The following is a 19,331-nucleotide window of genomic DNA, read 5'->3' on the forward strand; positions in this document are numbered from 1 at the left end:
CGGTCCACCACCTCAAAGGACCGCGAGCGAGATCTTTGGAAACGCCATCAACAAGCAAGATGACACCAAAGAACGTCGTCATTGCTGGAATCGACCGCCCTGGACACAAAGATTTCGCCAAAAACTGTAGACAACTGCCCCACCGAATCTCAGGAAAACATCCGTCTCTTTCAACAACCACTATCGCCACTCCCACTCCGAGCAAACACGACCTAGTGAAGAGGGGAGTACTCTTCGATAATTCCTCCAAGGACGGAAGGACCCTGTTGAATCCAAAACTTTCGTCGAAAAGCCTAATGCCTCACCACGATCACAGGCTCCTGAAAGGATGCCTAACCGCCACGAACCTGCGAGACCAAGCTATGACTTGCTCGCAGCGAACCACACAAAACGGACTAGAAGGGCAAACATGCACACCACACAACAGATGAATGCATGGAACGCCGACACCACCCCTATCGCAGCAGCCGAGACAATCGGCTTTCATCTGCTGCATTGTGTTTGCCGACTTTTGCGTGGAGTAGAAAGAATGGCACAATGCTTTGCATTTGTTTAACAAAGACAAGGACTATTATGGTAGTGCTCAAAATGGTAATCCACGCTACGCAAGCTATCACAGTGATTAAGGTAACCTGATCAAAGTCGTCGTTTTCAAGGCACAACTTGAGGGTTGCTCAGATGCCCGGTGGGATCGTTCCCGGTGCGTTATCTTGGGCTGCCTTTGTCAATAAGGAAGCAATCAACGACGCAGTTACAGTATCTTGTGGATCAGATGGCGAATCAATTGCCGAAGTGGAAGGCTTCTCTTATGCCTAAAAGTGGTAGGCTCACTTTGGTGCACTCTGTTTTATGTGCGATGCCCATACATGCGATGATGGCATTGGATCTTCCTATCAAAACGATCACAGCCATGAATAAGGTGTGTCGAGGGTTTTTGTGGTGCCGAAAAGCGGAAGCAAACGGGGGAAATTGTGCGGTCGCATGGGATGCTGTGTCTGCCCTGAAATGGGCAGGAGGCCTAGGGCTGCCCAACCTGAGGTGGATGAATGTCGCAATGCAAGCCAGATGGCCGTGGTTACAAAGGACAGACACCAGTAGACCATGGAGTGAGTTCCAAATCAAAGGGCCAGACAACTCGATGAGAATCTTCCAAGCGGCAACAAGGTGCACGCCACATAATTGATTGGACACGCTTTTCTGGGAAGATCGATGGCTGGACGGAAGGCGGATACAGGAGATTGCACCGGCCATCTACGACAGGATTCTGAGCCGTGTCAGGCGGACGAGCCGGCTTGGTCAGGTGGTGGCCAACGGGTCATGGGCTGCCTGCATCAGCCCTGATCTTGGCACGGATGCATTACAGGAGTACTTGGAGCTTTGGCAGAGAGTGCAGACCTGGGAACCGACTGTGAATGTCCCGGACGAAGTAGCATGGTCATGGGAGGCAAATGGACATTTCTCAGTGAGATCAGCATACGCTGCGAAGTTTTGGGGCAGGGAGGTGATACCCACTGCGGAGTTAACTTGGAAATCACGCGCTCCGTCACAATGCAAATTCTTTACGTGGCTTGCATTACGTAATAGATGTTGGACGTCCGACAGGCTTGCTAGGAGAGGGTTGCCGCATCAAGACAAGTGTCTGCTTTGTGACCAACAGGAGGAAACAATAGACCATGTGCTACTAACATGCGTCTTTGCCAGGACAATCTAGGCGGTGGTCTGTACGACATTGGGGAAGCCCGAGTGGACGCCAATGTTGGAAATATGCCCTAGAGGCAATAATAAAATGGTTACTATTATATTTCCTTGTTCATGATAATTGTCTATTGTTCATGATATAATTGTGTTATCCGGAAATCGTAATACATGTGTGAATACATAGACCACAACATGTCCCTAGTGAGCCTCTAGTTGACTAGCTCGTTGATCAACAGATGGTCATGGTTTCCTGACTATGGACATTAGATGTCATTGATAACGGGATCACATCATTAGGAGAATGATGTGATGGACAAGACTCAATCCTAAGCATAGCACAAAGATCATGTAGTTCGCTTGCTAGAGCTTTTCCAATTGTCAAGTATCATTCCTTAGACCATGAGATTGTGCAACTCCCGGATACCATAGGAGTGCTTTGGGTGTGCCAAACGTCACAACGTAACTGGGTGGCTATAAAGGTGCACTACGGGTATCTAAGAAAGTGTCTGTTGGGTTGGCATGAATCGAGACTGGGATTTGTCACTCCGTTTGACGGAGAGGTATCTCTGGGCCCACTCGGTAATGCATCATCATAATGAGCTCAAAGTGACCAAGTGGTTGGTCACGGGATCATGCATTACGGTACGAGTAAAGTGACTTGCCGGTAACGAGATTGAACGAGGTATTGGGATACCGACGATCGAATCTCGGGCAAGTAACGTACCGATTGACAAAGGGAATTGTATACGGGATTGATTGAATCCTCGACATCGTGGTTCATCCGATGAGATCATCGTGGAACATGTGGGAGCCAACATGGGTATCCAGATCCCGCTGTTGGTTATTGACCGGAGAGTCGTCTCGGTCATGTCTGCATGTCTCCCGAACCCGTAGGGTCTACACACTTAAGGTTCGGTGACGCTAGGGTTGTAGAGATATTAGTATGCGGTAACCCGAAAGTTGTTCGGAGTCCCGGATGAGATCCCGGACGTCACGAGGAGTTCCGGAATGGTCCGGAGGTGAAGAATTATATATAGGAAGTCCAGTTTCGGCCACCGGGAAAGTTTCAGGGGTTACCGGTATTGTACCGGGACCACCGGAAGGGTCCCGGGGGTCCATCGGGTGGGGCCACCTATCCCGGAGGGCCCCATGGGCTGAAGTGGGAGGGGAACCAGCCCCTGGTGGGCTGGTGCGCCCCCCCCTTGGGCCTCCCCCTGCGCCTAGGGTTGGAAACCCTAGGGGTGGGGGCGCCCCCCACTTGGCTTAGGGGGGAAACCACCCCTTGGCCGCCGCCCCCCTTGGAGATCTGATCTCCCAGGGCCGGCGCCCCCCCAGGAGGCCTATATATAGGAGGCGGGGAGAGAGGGCAGCCGCACCACAGCCCCTGGCGCCTCCCTCTCCCTCCCGTGACACCTCTCCCTCCCGCTTGCGCTTCGCGAAGCCCTGCCGGGATCCCCGCTACTTCCACCACCACGCCGTCGTGCTGCTGGATCTCCATCAACCTCTCCTTCCCCCTTGCTGGATCAACAAGGAGGAGACATCGCTGCTCCGTACTCGGTTGAACGCGGAGGTGCCGTCCGTTCGGCGCTCGGTCATCGGTGATTTGGATCACGACGAGTACGACTCCATCAACCCCGTTCACTTGAAGACACGTAAAAACTTGCAACAACAATTAGAGGACGTCTAACTTGTTTTTGCAGCATATGCCTTGTGATGTGATATGGCCAAAAGGATATGATGAATGAGATATATGTGATGTATGAGATTGATCATGTTCTTGTAATAGGAATCACGACTTGCATGTCGATGAGTATGACAACCGGCAGGAGCCATAGGAGTTGTCTTTATTTTTTGTATGACCTGCGTGTCATTGAATAACGCCATGTAAATTACTTTACTTTATTGCTAAACACGTTAGCCATAGAAGTAGAAGTAATCGTTGGCGTGACAACTACATGAAGACACGATGATGGAGATCATGATGATGGAGATCATGGTGTCATGCCGGTGACGAAGATGATCATGGCGCCCCGAAGATGGAGATCAAAAGGAGCAAAATGAAATTGGCCATATTATGTCACTATTTGATTGCATGTGATGTTTACCATGTTTTACATCTTATTTGCTTAGAACGACGGTAGTAAGTAAGATGATCCCTTATAATAATTTCAAGAAAGTGTTCCCCCTAACTGTGCACCGTTGCGAAGGTTCGTTGTTTCGAAGCACCACGTGATGATCGGGTGTGATAGATTCTAACGTTCGCATACAACGGGTGTTGACGAGCCTAGCATGTACAGACATGGCCTCGGAACACACGCAATACACTTAGGTTGACTTGACGAGCCTAGCATGTACAGACATGGCCTCGGAACACGGAAGACCGAAAGGTCGAGCATGAGTCGTATAGAAGATACGATCAACATGAAGATGTTGACTAGTTCGTCTCACGTGATGATCGGACACGGCCTAGTTGACTCGGATCATGTTTCACTTAGATGACTAGAGGGATGTCTATCTGAGTGGGAGTTCATTGAATAATTTGATTAGATGAACTTAATTATCATGAACTTAGTCTAAAATCTTTACAATATGTCTTGTAGATCAAATGGCCCACGTTACCCTCAACTTCAACGCGTTCCTAGAGAAAACCAAGCTGAAAGATGATGGCAGCAACTATACGGACTGGGTCCGGAACCTGAGGATCATCCTCATAGCTGCCAAGAAAGATTATGTCCTAGAAGCACCGCTAGGTGAAGCACCCATCCCAGAGAACCAAGACGTTATGAACGCTTGGCAGTCACGTGCTGATGATTACTCCCTCGTTCAGTGCGGCATGCTTTACAGCTTAGAACCGGGGCTCCAAAAGCGTTTTGAGCAACACGGAGCATATGAGATGTTCGAAGAGCTGAAAATGGTTTTCCAAGCTCATGCCCAGATCGAGAGATATGAAGTCTCCGACAAGTTCTTCAGTTGTAAGATGGAGGAAAACAGTTCTGTCAGTGAGCACATACTCAAAATGTCTGCGTTGCACAACCGCTTGACTCAGCTGGGAGTTAATCTCCCGGATGACGCGGTCATTGACAGAATCCTTCAGTCGCTTCCACCGAGCTACAAGAGCTTTGTGATGAACTTCAATATGCATGGGATGGAAAAGACCATTCCTGAGGTATATTCAATGCTGAAATCAGCGGAGGTGGAGATCAAAAAGGAACATCAAGTGTTGATGGTGAATAAAACCACTAAGTTCAAGAAGGGCAAGGGTAAGAAGAACTTCAAGAAGGACGGCAAGGGAGTTGCCGCGCCCGGTAAGCCAGTTGCTGGGAAGAGGCCAAAGAATGGACCCAAGCCTGAGACTGAGTGCTTTTATTGCAAGGGAAGTGGTCACTGGAAGCGGAACTGCCCCAAATACTTAGCGGACAAGAAGGCCGGCAACACCAAAGGTATATGTGATATACATGTAATTGATGTGTACCTTACCAGTACTCGTAGTAGCTCCTGGGTATTTGATACCGGTGCGGTTGCTCATATTTGTAACTCAAAACAGGAGCTGCGGAATAAGCGGAGACTGGCGAAGGACGAGGTGCCGATGCACGTCGGGAATGGTTCCAAGGTCGATGTGATCGCCGTCGGCACGCTACCTCTACATTTACCTACGTGATTAGTTTTAAACCTCAATAATTGTTATTTAGTGCCAGCTTTGAGCATGAACATTGTATCAGGATCTCGTTTAATTCGAGATGGCTACTCATTTAAATCCGAGAATAATGGTTGTTCTATTTATATGAGAGATATGTTTTATGGTCATGCCCCGCTGGTCAATGGTTTATTCTTAATGAATCTCGAACGTGATGTTACACATATTCATAGTGTGAATACCAAAAGATGTAAAGTTGATAACGATAGTCCCACATACTTGTGGCACTGCCGCCTTGGTCACATTGGTGTCAAACGTATGAAGAAGCTCCATGCAGATGGACTTTTGGAGTCTCTTGATTACGAATCATTTGACACGTGCGAACCATGCCTCATGGGTAAGATGACCAAGACTCCGTTCTCCGAAACAATGGAACGAGCAACCAACTTATTGGAAATCATACATACTGATGTGTGCGGTCCAATGAGTGTTGAGGCTCGCGGTGGCTATCGTTATGTTCTCACTCTCACTGATGACTTGAGTAGATATGGGTATGTCTACCTAATGAAACACAAGTCTGAAACCTTTGAAAAGTTCAAGGAATTTTAGAGTGAGGTTGAGAATCAACGTGACAGGAAAATAAAGTTCTTACGATCAGATCGTGGAGGAGAATATTTGAGTCACGAATTTGGCACACACTTAAGGACATGTGGAATAGTTTCACAACTCACGCCGCCTGGAACACCTCAGCAAAATGGTGTGTCCGAACGTCGTAATCGCACTCTATTGGATATGGTGCGATCTATGATGTCTCTTACCGATCTACCGCTCTCATTTTGGGGCTATGCTTTAGAGACTGCCGCATTCACTTTAAATAGGGCTCCGTCGAAATCCGTTGAGACGACACCGTATGAATTATGGTCTGGGAAGAAACCTAAGCTGTCGCTTCTAAAAGTTTGGGGATGCGATGCTTATGTCAAGAAACTTCAACCTGAAAAGCTCGAACCCAAGTCGGAAAAATGCGTCTTCATAGGATACCCTAAGGAAACCATTGGGTATACCTTCTACCTCAGATCCGAAGGAAAAATCTTTGTTGCCAAGAACAGGTCCTTTCTGGAGAAAGAGTTTCTCTCGAAAGAAGTGAGTGGGAGGAAAGTGGAACTTGATGAGGTGATAGTCACCCCTTCCGAGCCGGAAAGTAGCGCAGTGCGGGAAGATGTTCCTGTGGTGCCTACACCGACTGGGGAGGAAGTTAATGATGATGATCATGAAGCTTCGGATCAAGTTACTGCTGAACTTCGTAGGTACACAAGGACACATTCCGCACCAGAGTGGTACGGCAACCCTGTCCTGGAAATCATGTTGTTAGACAACGGTGAACCTTCGAACTATGAAGAAGCAATGGTGGGCCCAGATTCCAACAAATGGCTTGAAGCCATGCAATCCGAGATAGGATCCATGTATGAAAACGAAGTATGGACTTTGACTGACTTGCCCGATGATCGGCGAGCCATAGAAAATAAATGGATCTTTAAGAAGAAGACAGACGCGGATGGTAATGTGACCATCTATAAGGCTCGACTTGTCGCTAAGGGTTATCGACAAGTTCAAGGGGTTGACTACGATGAGACTTTCTCACCCGTAGCGAAGCTGAAGTCCGTCCGAATCATGTTAGCAATTGCCGCATTCTATGATTATGAGATATGGCAAATGGACGTCAAAACGGCATTCCTTAACGGCTTTCTTAAGGAAGAATTGTATATGATGCAGCTGGAAGGTTTTGTCGATCCTAAGAATGCTAACAAGGTATGCAAGCTCCAGCGCTCCATCTATGGGCTGGTGCAAGCATCTCGGAGTTGGAACATTCGATTTGATGAGATGATTAAAGCGTTTGGGTTTACATAGACTTATGGAGAAGCCTGTGTTTACAAGAAAGTGAGTGGGAGCTCTGTAGCATTTCTCTTATTATATGTGGATGACATACTATTGATGGGAAATGATATAGAATTCTTGGAAAGTATAAAGGCCTATTTGAATAAGTGTTTTTCAATGAAGGACCTTGGAGAAGCTGCTTATATATTAGGCATCAAGATCTATAGAGATAGATCAAGACGCCTCATTGGTCTTTCACAAAGTACGTACCTTGACAAGATATTGAAGAAGTTCAATATGGATCAGTCCAAGAAGGGGTTCTTGCCTGTATTGCAAGGTGTGCAATTGAGCACGGCTCAATGCCCGACCACGGCAGAAGATAGAGAAAAGATGAGTGTCATCCCCTATGCCTCGGCCATAGGATCTATTATGTATGCCATGCTGTGTACCAGACCTGATGTAAACCTCGCCGTAAGTTTGGTAGGAAGGTACCAAAGTAATCCCGACATGGAACACTGGACAGCGGTCAAGAATATCCCGAAGTACCTGAAAAGGACTAAGGATATGTTTCTCGTATATGGAGGTGACGAAGAGCTCGTCGTAAAGGGTTACGTCGACGCTAGCTTCGACACAGATCTGGATGACTCGAAGTCACAAACCGGATACGTGTATATTTTGAATGGAGGGGCAGTAAGCTGGTGCAGTTGCAAGCAGAGCATCGTGGCGGGATCTACTTGTGAAGCGGAGTACATGGCGGCCTCAGAGGCAGTGCAAGAAGCAATCTGGATGAAGGAGTTCATTACTGACCTAGGGGTGATTCCCAATGCGTCGGGCCCGATGACTCTCTTCTGTGACAACACTGGAGCTATTTCCCTTGCCAAGGAGCCCAGGTTTCACAGGAAGACCAGGCATATCAAGCGTCGCTTCAAATCCATTCGTGAAAGTGTTCAAAATGGAGACATAGATATTTGTAAAGTACATACGGACCTGAATGTGGCAGATCCGTTGACTAAACCTCTCCCTAGAGCAAAACATGATCAACACCAGAACTCTATGGGTGTTCGATTCATCACAATGTAACTAGATTATTGACTCTAGTGCAAGTGGGAGACTGTTGGAAATATGCCCTAGAGGCAATAATAAAATGGTTATTATAATATTTCCTTGTTCATGATAATTGTCTATTGTTCATGCTATAATTGTGTTATCCGGAAATCGTAATACATGTGTGAATACATAGACCACAACATGTCCCTAGTGAGCCTCTAGTTGACTAGCTCGTTGATCAACAGATGGTCATGGTTTCCTGACTATGGACATTGGATGTCATTGATAACGGGATCACATCATTAGGAGAATGATGTGATGGACAAGACCCAATCCTAAGCATAGCACAAAGATCGTGTAGTTCGTTTGCTAGAGCTTTTCCAATTGTCAAGTATTATTTCCTTAGACCATGAGATTGTGCAACTCCCGGATACCGTAGGAGTGCTTTGGGTGTGCCAAACGTCACAACGTAACTGGGTGGCTATAAAGGTGCACTACGGGTATCTCCGAAAGTGTCTGTTGGGTTGGCACGAATCGAGACTGGGATTTGTCACTCCGTTTGACGGAGAGGTATCTCTGGGCCCACTCGGTAATGCATCATCATAATGAGCTCAAAGTGACCAAGTGGTTGGTCACGGGATCATGCATTACGGTACGAGTAAAGTGACTTGCCGGTAACGAGATTGAACGAGGTATTGGGATACCGACGATCGAATCTCGGGCAAGTAACGTACCGATTGACAAAGGGAATTGTATACGGGATTGATTGAATCCTCGACATCGTGGTTCATCCGATGAGATCATCGTGGAACATGTGGGAGCCAACATGGGTATCCAGATCCCGCTGTTGGTTATTGACCGGAGAGTCGTCTCGGTCATGTCTGCATGTCTCCCGAACCCGTAGGGTCTACACACTTAAGGTTCGGTGACGCTAGGGTTGTAGAGATATTAGTATGCGGTAACCCGAAAGTTGTTCGGAGTCCCGGATGAGATCCCGGACGTCACGAGGAGTTCCGGAATGGTCCGGAGGTGAAGAATTATATATAGGAAGTCCAGTTTCGGCCACCGGGAAAGTTTCGGGGGTTACCGGTATTGTACCGGGACCACCGGAAGGGTCCCGGGGGTCCACCGGGTGGGGCCACCTATCCCGGAGGGCCCCATGGGCTGAATTGGGAGGGGAACCAGCCCCTGGTGGGCTGGTGCACCCCCCCTTGGGCCTCCCCCTGCGCCTAGGGTTGGAAACCCTAGGGGTGGGGGCGCCCCCCACTTGGCTTGGGGGGGAAGCCACCCCTTGGCCGCCACCCCCCTTGGAGATCTGATCTCCCAGTGCCGGCGCCCCCCCAGGAGGCCTATATATAGGAGGCGGGAGAGAGAGCAGCCGCACCACAGCCCCTGGCGCCTCCCTCTCCCTCCCGCTTGCGCTTGGCGAAGCCCTGCCGGAATCCCCGCTACTTCCACCACCACGCCGTCGTGCTGCTGGATCTCCATCAACCTCTCCTTCCCCCTTGCTGGATCAAGAAGGAGGAGACGTCGCTGCTCCATACGTGTGTTGAACGCGGAGGTGCCGTCCGTTCGGCGCTCGGTCATCGGTGATTTGGATCACGACGAGTACGACTCCATCAACCCCGTTCACTTGAACGCTTCCGCTCGCGATCTACAAGGGTATGTAGATGCACTCATCTCTCTCGTTGCTAGATGACTCCATAGATTGATCTTGGTGATGCGTAGAAAATTTTAAATTTCTGCGACGATCCCCAATAGCCAACCCCACAGGATGCATTACAACCATGGCTGTGTGCGAAACAAGGGTTAACTACCATGGCCGAAAAAGACCTACGTGCTTTCCTGCTACTGACAATGTGGGAGTTATGGAAGCATAGAAACGCAGTGGTGTTTGACGGTGCCTTGCCATCGATTGACTAGCTCATGCACAGAATTGAGGCGGAAGGAAAGATTTGGGCATGTTCTGGACTTATGAAAGGAAACGTCGAATTCGTGCTTGCGGGCCTAGTGAGGTGGATTAGTGAGGAGGAGTAGTCTAATGTGTAGTAGGTGGAGTGGTGTTGTACATATGTGTGTGTGAAATCACCACACTTGCAATTGACCGGTGGAGGCTTTCTATGCCTTTCCTTCTTTAATATATGATATGCACACTCGTGCATATTCGAGAAAAAAAGATTAGGTTTCTTTATGGTTGATACGAGAATTTGCTGATACGATACAATCCACACTACCAAGGGCGTGTTTGGTTACATTCCCGATTCAGCCTGGCTCGGCGAGCCTGGCTCTATTGAGCCGGTTTGAGGGGATGCAGGCAAAAAAAAACCAGATGCACATAGTTTGGTTGCCTGCATGCCCCTAGTTGCATGAGACAAACATTTTTGACCCAGCGTTTGGTTGCCCGCATTGCATTAGATGCACATATGACATGGTGTTTGGTTGCAACCTGCATAAGGTGTTGTCACCACTTCTATCTAGTGGTGACCTTACCACACACAATCTGAACATAGTGCCAGCTAGTTAAACAAATGACAGTTCATCCTAAGTACAATCAAATGACAGATCAAATTATTAAGAGCCATTGGCTAAATAGGGGATAGTTCATTAGTGTTGCTGCTTCATCTTCCTCTTCTGCTACTGCTGCTGCTGCTTCTTCTTCTTCTGTGCTTCTGCTGCTACTATTTCTTCTTCCTCTTCTTCAAATCCTGCACTGACCTCTGTTAAGCCACATTGTCTCTGCCCACTCCAACATTTTGTTCTTCCAAGCGTCATTGTCAAATGCCTCCACACCATGGCCAGAGCTAACAACATCGTCAGGCTCGACCTCTTCCTCCTCAGGCACGTGTTCATCAAAGCCCCAGTGGAGGATCCAGTTATGCATAATGCAACAAGCAAGAACTAGCTTAACTTGAGTGGAGTATGGGTGGAATGGCTTCTGATCTAGGATCTTAAACCTATTCTTCAGAGCTCCAAATGCCCTCTCAACAGTTACTCTAAGGCTGGAGTGTCTGAGATTAAACAGCTCCTGTGCAGTCCTAGGAAAGTTCCTACCAGAGAACTCATTGAGATGGTACCTTGTTTTCCTGGAGGGTGGAAGAATACCCGGCCGACATGCATAGCCAGCATCTCCAAGGTAGAACTTGTCGTTGGGGATGTTGATCCCATCAGGTCGACTCATGCTGTCAGTGAGAATGTTTGCATCATGCGCCGACCCCTCCCAGCCAGCCAGCACATACGTGAACCTCAGATCAAAGTCAACAGCAGCAAGCACATTCTGGCTTGTGTAGTGCTTCCTCCCCCTGTATGCTGCAGATTGTGACCTAGGAACTCTGGCAGTGACATGAGTACCATCTATTGCCCGAATGCAGTCCTGAAAATGGCATCACTAGCCTGTGTTAGTGCTGAACTTGCACAATGCAAGCATATCAAGCCATGAAAAGTGTATATTGTCAATGCTCACTTTGAAGTATGGATACCATCTTGGGCTTCTGCCAATCTTTGGTGGAGTCTGGCTAGATGGTCTTCTGATCATCTCTCCTCTAAGCTCCCCAACAGCAAAAAGCACCTGCTTGAAGTACCTAGAGATGGTCTCCATTGACCTCCTAGACGTGTTGTGAATGACCCTGAACCTCTGGTTATGGCCAACAACATGGAGGAACATGGCCACTTGCTCTTCGACACTGGTGTTGATACTATCTTGTAACAGGCCCCTGCTCCTGAAGGTCTCGACAAGCCTGACAAATGGTGCTCTTTTCATTCTAAGCATCCATAGAGCCTCGACGTCATTGCAGTTGTAGATGTAGTTCAGATTTTGGATCCTCTCCTATTCCCGGGGAAACAATGGACCATAGTGGATCAACGGTCTCCCAGCACGACGAACAGCTCTGTGGTGCATGAACATGACCCGTGCCTGAATCACACTAATCAGTGCTGCTGCCTGGATTATCAGCCTCATCCGTGCGTCCATAACCTAGTCGACATCGACGGTTCGTTCAGTGGTAAATCGATCCTACACCTAGCTTAAAGGCCTAACCACTGAGCTAACAAAGGGGGAGGGGGTGCTGCTTACCGGCATCGGAGACGAGGACGGCGTAGGGGGAGCCATGGCACAGAGTAGGTCGACCAGACGGTGGCCAACAGCAAAGGGAGCACCAGATCAGCCGCAAACGCCGCCGCCTCTTCCGCCGCCGCCTATAGCGCAGATCTGAAATCGCAGCCGCCGCCGGTGGTGAGGCAGTGGAGAAGAAAGGGGGGCAGTGGCTATGGGTGAGCGAGTGAAAGGGGGTGAGGCTAATTTGACGCCGGGACGGCGCGCCAGATTTCCATCTCCCGCCATCCCCCCTCGCCCGCGCCTCGCTCCCGCCCAGCGACCTCGCGCCGCACTCAGCCTGGCTCACGAGAAACTGCCGATCCGAGGGTTTCCTGCGAGTCGGGCTCTAGGCTGCTTTGAGAAGCGTGCGATGCAGGCCCAACAGGAAAACCAGGCAACCAAACAGGCCTCTCCCTTCCCGCGCGGGCCTGGTTGGACTCGGTGCGGGCAACCAAACACGCCCCAAGTCTATTTACGCAAGCTATCACAGTTGACCTGTCGTTGTTTATTGTTGATCATATCAGCAAAGCATGTAATAGCTTGTTTTAAAGGTATTGACCACAGCTAAAAAGGGTGTTGATCCAGAGAAACAAGACAGCGTAATGTTATATCCAACCCAAAGGCAAACTAGTGCTTGCAATGGGGTCGATGATCGTGCCGATGGAGCCGATCAACCACGTCGACGACGGCAACGGCGATCAGCCGGCCTCCCACGCAGCTCGCCAGCGGCGTCCGAAGTTCCCAAACATGGTAGCGGTGCCACTCCTGAAGAAGGTAAGAAACTGAACCTTCTTCTGGCCACATTCCTTCGGCTAACCAAGAACTAACGGTTCGATCAGGCGACGGCGGAGTTTCTCGGGACGTTCATCCTGATGTTCACCCAGGTGTCGGCCATTATCATAGACGACCAGCACGACGGCGTGGAGGGCCTGATGGGCATCGCCGTGTCCGTGGGCCTGGCGGTCACGGTGCTCGTCTTCTCCACCATCCATGTATCTGGGTGCCACCTGAACCCCGCGGTGAGCATCGCCATGGCGGCCTTCGGCCACCTCCCGCCGGCCCACCTCGCCCCCTACGTCACCGCGCAGGTGCTGGGCTCCACCGCCGCCTCGTTCGTGGGCAACGCCATCTACCACCCCGTGAACCCCGGCATCGCCACCGTCCCGAGCGTCGGCGCCGTCGAGTTCATCATCACCTTCGTCCTTCTCTTCGTCATAACCGCTGTGGCCACGGATCCTCATGCAGTAATATATACTTCTTCCATTCCTTGTATGCTTTCTCTTTGGTGGCTTCCTTAGCTAGCTAGTGATCTCAGCTGTCTTACCAAAATGCTTAATTAGGTGAAAGAACTGATCGCGGTGGCAGTTGGCGCGACGGTAGTGATGAATATTCTCGTCGCAGGGTAAGGAGAATCTGTGTACATACATGTATATATTGTGGTTCATTTCTGTGTTGGTTCCAAGCTGAACACACTTCTATTTGTTGGCTTCAAAAATCTGTGAGCAGGCCATCAACAGGTGCATCTATGAACCCTGGGCGTACGATTGGACCGGCGATTGTTACGGGGAGATACAACAAGATTTGGGTTTATCTGGTGGCTCAACCACTGGGTGCTATTGCAGGAGCTGGATCCTACGTTGCAATTAAGCTGTAGTTACGAATATGCACACGAAAAGGAGTTACTAGAAAGAGACGAATGTAAATAATTCAATTTTCTTAGCAAAGTGCTTTTTTTTTGCAGGAACATTTGCTGCTCTGTTCACTGGTGTGCTTAGAGAATCTCTATCGCACCCCTATCATTTAACTCAGAGGCGGACCACGAAAAAAATTTAAGGTGGGGCGAAGTCTCACTAAATATTTTTTTGATGCGAATCAAAGGAGTCAATACAGACTAACAATGCACACTACAAATGAATAACCAAATACAATGAAAATATAGACATGTTTCAATAGGAAAACAACCTAAAACATACCGATAATGAAGCGTATAATGGCGTCTAGAAGACCCAGACAATGGCAGTGCCCTACCATCCTTCTGAAAATCTTCCTAATTTTAGCAAGAGCAATACTTTTGAAGATCTATCACTCAATGTAACACATCTTCCTTAATTTTACCAAGCGGACATGATAAATATACCTCTTCCTCCTCTTTCCTTTGCATTTGCTGGTCCTTTCCTCTTCTTTTCCATCTTATGGAGAGAAGTCACAGAACTGCGCCGGTTGGGCATCTTATTAGCTTGTACGTATAATCATCTAAAAACAAAAACGTGTGCATACACTAGCATGAATGAAAAATATAATTGTATAAACAAAGTGGCAGTGGCTGCAAATAGTTCAGAGCAGAGGAGTGGTTCAGAGTTTCGGACCCTAGGAGATTACCAGGAAAATCCCCAACTGCCGTCGCCCGCTGGAGCCGCCGCTTGCTGCTGCCGCTCGAGCTTGCTGCCGCCGCCCTCTAAGCCCCCAGCCAGCCGCCGCCGCCGTCCGGCCGTCGGCTGCCCCGTCGTCGATCGCCTGCGGCCCTCCTCGTCCTCACGACCTGGCCAGCCGCCGCCGCGCTAGCTGCTTAGGGTTGCGTCGTGTCTCGTGTGCGTGGGCGCTGGATCGATCTGGACCGGTTGTTACTGGCCCAAGTGCCCAACAGCTGGATGCGTCGCGTCAGCCCATCAAACCAGACTGGGTGCGGTCGAACGAGTCAAGCAATTCATTCAAGTACCAATCGATAGATGCATATGTATATAATTTTTTTTGCCCAGAAGTAAGGTATGGCGGTTGCCATACCCTGCCCACTGGAGAGGTCCGCCAGTGATTTAACTTCTCAAGCGACCTTCCAAAACTTAACTTCTTGAATTTTAAGGAGTCCCATGTTTTGCACTTAGCCCTTTCCCAAATTATAAACTCCTCAAAAAAATCAAATTTGCACAAATGCTCATTTCAAACAAACTGAAACTACATTTAGTGCATAACTGTACAATAGTACAACATTAAACTTAGTACCTTAAATGTACAATAGTACTCCCTCCTTTCCGGTTTATAGGGCCTATCTCAAAATTTTAGTTTTTCCATTTTATATATAAGGCTCAATTTGATTGTTCCCCATCACATGTTCAGATTTCAAGGTGCATTAAATCGTTGGATGCAGGTATTAAGAGAAGGTTGACCGATGCATGTACTTCATGCATGCATGCATTGCAATTATGCATTAATAAACATAAATTTTGACGAAAACAAGAGCATTAATTAGGTGCTTTTGCAAACTACAAAAAATATTACACCACTCACCATCTACCTTGGTTGGTGAGATTTTTGAACTGAGCCTTATAAACCGGAAAGGAGGGAGTACCACTAGATTAGCTCTAAAATGAGCCAAAAGGGAGCCCTATTTTTTTCTACTTTTCGTCCGGAGTCTCATCCCGACTTGTGGGGGAATCATAGTCTCCATCATCCTTTCCTCACTGGGACAATGCTCTAATAATGATCATAATCACACTTTTATTTACTTACAACTCAAGAATTACAACTCAATGCTTAGAACAAATATGACTATGTGAATGCCTCCGGCGGAGTACCGGGATATGCAATGAATCAAGAGTGACATGTATGAAAATTATGAATGGTGGCTTTGCCACAAGTACGATGTCAACTACATGATCATGCAAAGCAATATGACAATGATGGAGCGTGTCATAATAAACGGAACGGTGGAAAGTTGCATGACAATATATCTCGGAATGGCTATGGAAATGCCATAATAGGTAGGTATGGTGGCTGTTTTGAGGAAGGTATATGGTGGGTGTATGATACCGGCGAAAGGTGCGCGGTATTAGAGAGGCTAGCAATGGTGGAAGGGTGAGAGTGCGTATAATCCATGGACTCAACATTAGTCATAAAGAACTCACATACTTATTGCAAAAATCTATTAGTTATCGAAACAAAGTACTACGCGCATGCTCCTAGGGGGATAGATTGGTAGGAAAAGACCATCGCTCGTCCCCGTCCGCCACTCATAAGGAAGACAATCAATAAATAAATCATGCTCCGACTTCATCACATAACGGTTCACCATACGTGCATGCTACGGGAATCACAAACTTTAACACAACTATTTCTCAAATTCACAACTACTCAACTAGCATGACTCTAATATCACCATCTTCATATCTCAAAACAATTATCAAGTATCAAACTTCTCATAGTATTCAATGCACTTATAAGAATGTTTTTACTAATCTTGGATGCCTATCATATTAGGACTAATTTCACAATTTAAGCAAATTACCATGCTGTTTTATAGGACTCTCAAAATAATATAAGTGAAGCATGAGAGAACAATAATTACTATAAAATAAAACCACCACCGTGCTCTAAAAGATATAAGTGAAGCACTAGAGCAAAAACTATATAGCTCAAAAGATATAAGTGAAGCACATAGAGTATTCTAACAAATTCCGAATCATGTGTGTCTCTCTCAAAAGGTGTGTACAACAAGGATGATTATGGTAAACTAAAAATCAAAGACTCAAATCATACAAGACACTCCATACAAAACACATATCATGTGGTGAATAAAAATATAGCTCCAAGTAAAGTTACCGATGGACGAAGACGAAAGAGGGGATGCCTTCCGGGGCATCCCCAAGCTTTGGCTTTTTGGTGACCTTGGATTTACATTGGGGTGCCTTGGGCATCCCCAAGCTTAGGCTCTTGCCACTCCTTGTCCCATAATCCATCAAATCCTTACCCAAAACTTGAAAACTTCACAACACAAAACTTAACAGAAAATCGCGTGAGCTCCGTTAACGAAAGAAAACAAAATACCACTTCAACGTACTGTAATGAACTCATTCTTTATTTATATTGGTGTTAAACCTGCTGTATTCCAACTTATATATGGTTTATAAACTATTTTACTAACCATAGACTCATCAAAATAAGCAAACAACACACGAAAAATAGAATCAGTCAAAAACAGAACAGTCCGTAGTAATCTGTAACTAACGCAAACTTCTGGAACTCAGAAAAGTCTACCAAAATAGGACGACCTAAATAATTTATTTATTGATCTTCTGCAGTTGGAATAAGTATTTTATCACGTTCTGGTGATTTTTAACAATTCTTTTCGTGAACAGAAAGTTTCTGGAATTTTCAGCAAGATCAAATAACTATCACCCAAGAAGATCCTATAGGTTTCACTTGGCACAAACACTAATTAAAACATAAAAACAAATCTAACCAGAGGCTAGATCAAATATTTATTGAATAACAGCAAGGAAAAATATTGGGTTGTCTCCCAACAAGCGCTTTTCTTTAAAGCCTTTTAGCTAGGCATTGATAATTTTAATGGTGCTCACATGAAAGACAAGAATTGAAGCACAAAGAGAGCATCATAAAACATATGACAAACACACTTAAGTCTAACATACTTCCTATGCATAGGTATTTTATAAGCAAACAAATTATCAAGGCGAGCAAGATCTAGCATATGCAAGGAGGAAGAAAGAAACAAAAGCAATCTCAACATGACGAGAGGTAATTTAGTACGATAAAAATTTCTACAACCATATTTTCCTCTCTCATAATAATTACATGTAGGATCATAGGCAAATTCAACAAAATAGGTATCACATAACATATTCTTAACACGATCCACATGCATGCGAAGTTGATACTCTTCCAAAATAGTGGGATTATCATTAACTAAAGTCATGGCCTCTCCAAACCCACTTTTATCAAAAAATTCATAAGATTGAACATTCTCCAAATATGTGGGATCTAAAGCTGACACTCTCCCAAACCCACTTTCAATATTATTGCAAACACTATTATCAATCTCATATTCATCATGGGGCTTAAATAAATTTTCAAGATCATAAAAAGAATCACCCCAATCATGATCATTGCAACAAGTAGTAGACATAGCAAAACTAGCATCCCCAAGCTTAGGGTTTTGCATATTATTAGCACAATTGACATCAAGAGAATTTATTATAACATCATTGCGATCATGCTTTTCATCGAAGGAACTATCAAGTATGGGTACAATAGCAACGATCTCATGTTTAACATATGGAACCATAGCAAATTCATCTTTATAAATATTGGCATCATGGCCACAAGAATAGCAAGCATCATGTTCATCAAGGGATATTTCAATCAAATCATCGGAATCATAATTATCTATAGATTCATGCATATCATTATTTTCTTCCTCCATAGACTCTTGCAAAATATTAGCCTCTTCTTGGACAGCGGAGGAGTCCTCAATATATGGTTTAACATAGGCATTGGAAGCATAATTATCATAACAATATTTAAGTATGGCAAAATTTTCAGATTTGTAAAGAGTAGCATCATACGTTTCAATCAAAGAAGCAATTTCATAAGCACCCTTAAAAGCAACAAATTCTTCAATTTGTTGAACATCATAGTAATTATAAACACCCTTAGCATACGAAGATACGATTCCATTATCACTAAACTCACATTGGTAGGGAAGGCGTTTCTTAATGTTTTCAGAGCAACAAGTAAAATCATAAATTTCACAAAGATTCCAAGCATAACACATCAATCTATTTATTTGATCCCATAAGAGTCTCCCCCTTTCAGACAAACGGTGACGCAAAAAATGAGCATGCTCATCTAAAGATTTCCCATCAACTAGGCTAGTTGGGGTTTCAGCACGAGCGCATAAGGATCGAAGATGATCCAAGTAGAACACTTAAGTGGATCCATAACAATAGATTTTTAGCAAGCAAAGATGCAAGCAAATAGAAGGCACATGGTAACACAAGAAAACAATAGATCTGGCGAGAAAAAGGCAAACGAAAAAGAAAGCGAATAAAACGGCAAGGGTGAAGTGGGGGAGAGGAAAACGAGAGGCAAATGGCAAATAATGTAATGCGAGGGATAAAAGTTTGTGATGGGTACTTGGTATGTCTTGACTTGTGCGTAGACTCCCCGGCAACGGCGCCAGAAATGGCTCGTTGTCGG

General features: G+C 46.4%; 1 protein-coding gene across 1 annotated transcript; it reads left to right on the forward strand.

Moving 5' to 3' along the window:
* Positions 1-9,821: 9,821 nt before the first annotated feature.
* Positions 9,822-14,607, forward strand: LOC109776504 (aquaporin NIP3-3-like). Its single transcript, XM_020335148.4, has 4 exons — positions 9,822-13,115; positions 13,181-13,585; positions 13,682-13,743; positions 13,848-14,607. Exons 1-4 carry the CDS (start codon positions 12,981-12,983, stop codon positions 13,993-13,995), a joined length of 750 nt encoding a protein of 249 aa, XP_020190737.1. The 5' UTR covers positions 9,822-12,980; the 3' UTR covers positions 13,996-14,607.
* The last annotated feature ends 4,724 nt before the right edge of the window (positions 14,608-19,331 follow it).

The sequence above is a fragment of the Aegilops tauschii genome, chromosome 3 (genome assembly GCF_002575655.3).
Source record: "Aegilops tauschii subsp. strangulata cultivar AL8/78 chromosome 3, Aet v6.0, whole genome shotgun sequence".
Lineage (NCBI taxonomy): Eukaryota > Viridiplantae > Streptophyta > Magnoliopsida > Poales > Poaceae > Aegilops > Aegilops tauschii.

What these genes read in the sequence shown, in the direction of transcription:
- LOC109776504 (XM_020335148.4), top strand. Translation starts at nt 12,981, where the DNA reads ATGGGGTCGATGATCGTGCCGATGGAGCCGATCAACCACGTCGACGAC. An exon ending in TGGCCACGGATCCTCATGCA is followed by an intron (nt 13,586 to 13,681) that starts GTAATATATACT and finishes ATGCTTAATTAG; the next exon opens with GTGAAAGAACTGATCGCGGT. An exon ending in ATGAATATTCTCGTCGCAGG is followed by an intron (nt 13,744 to 13,847) that starts GTAAGGAGAATC and finishes ATCTGTGAGCAG; the next exon opens with GCCATCAACAGGTGCATCTA.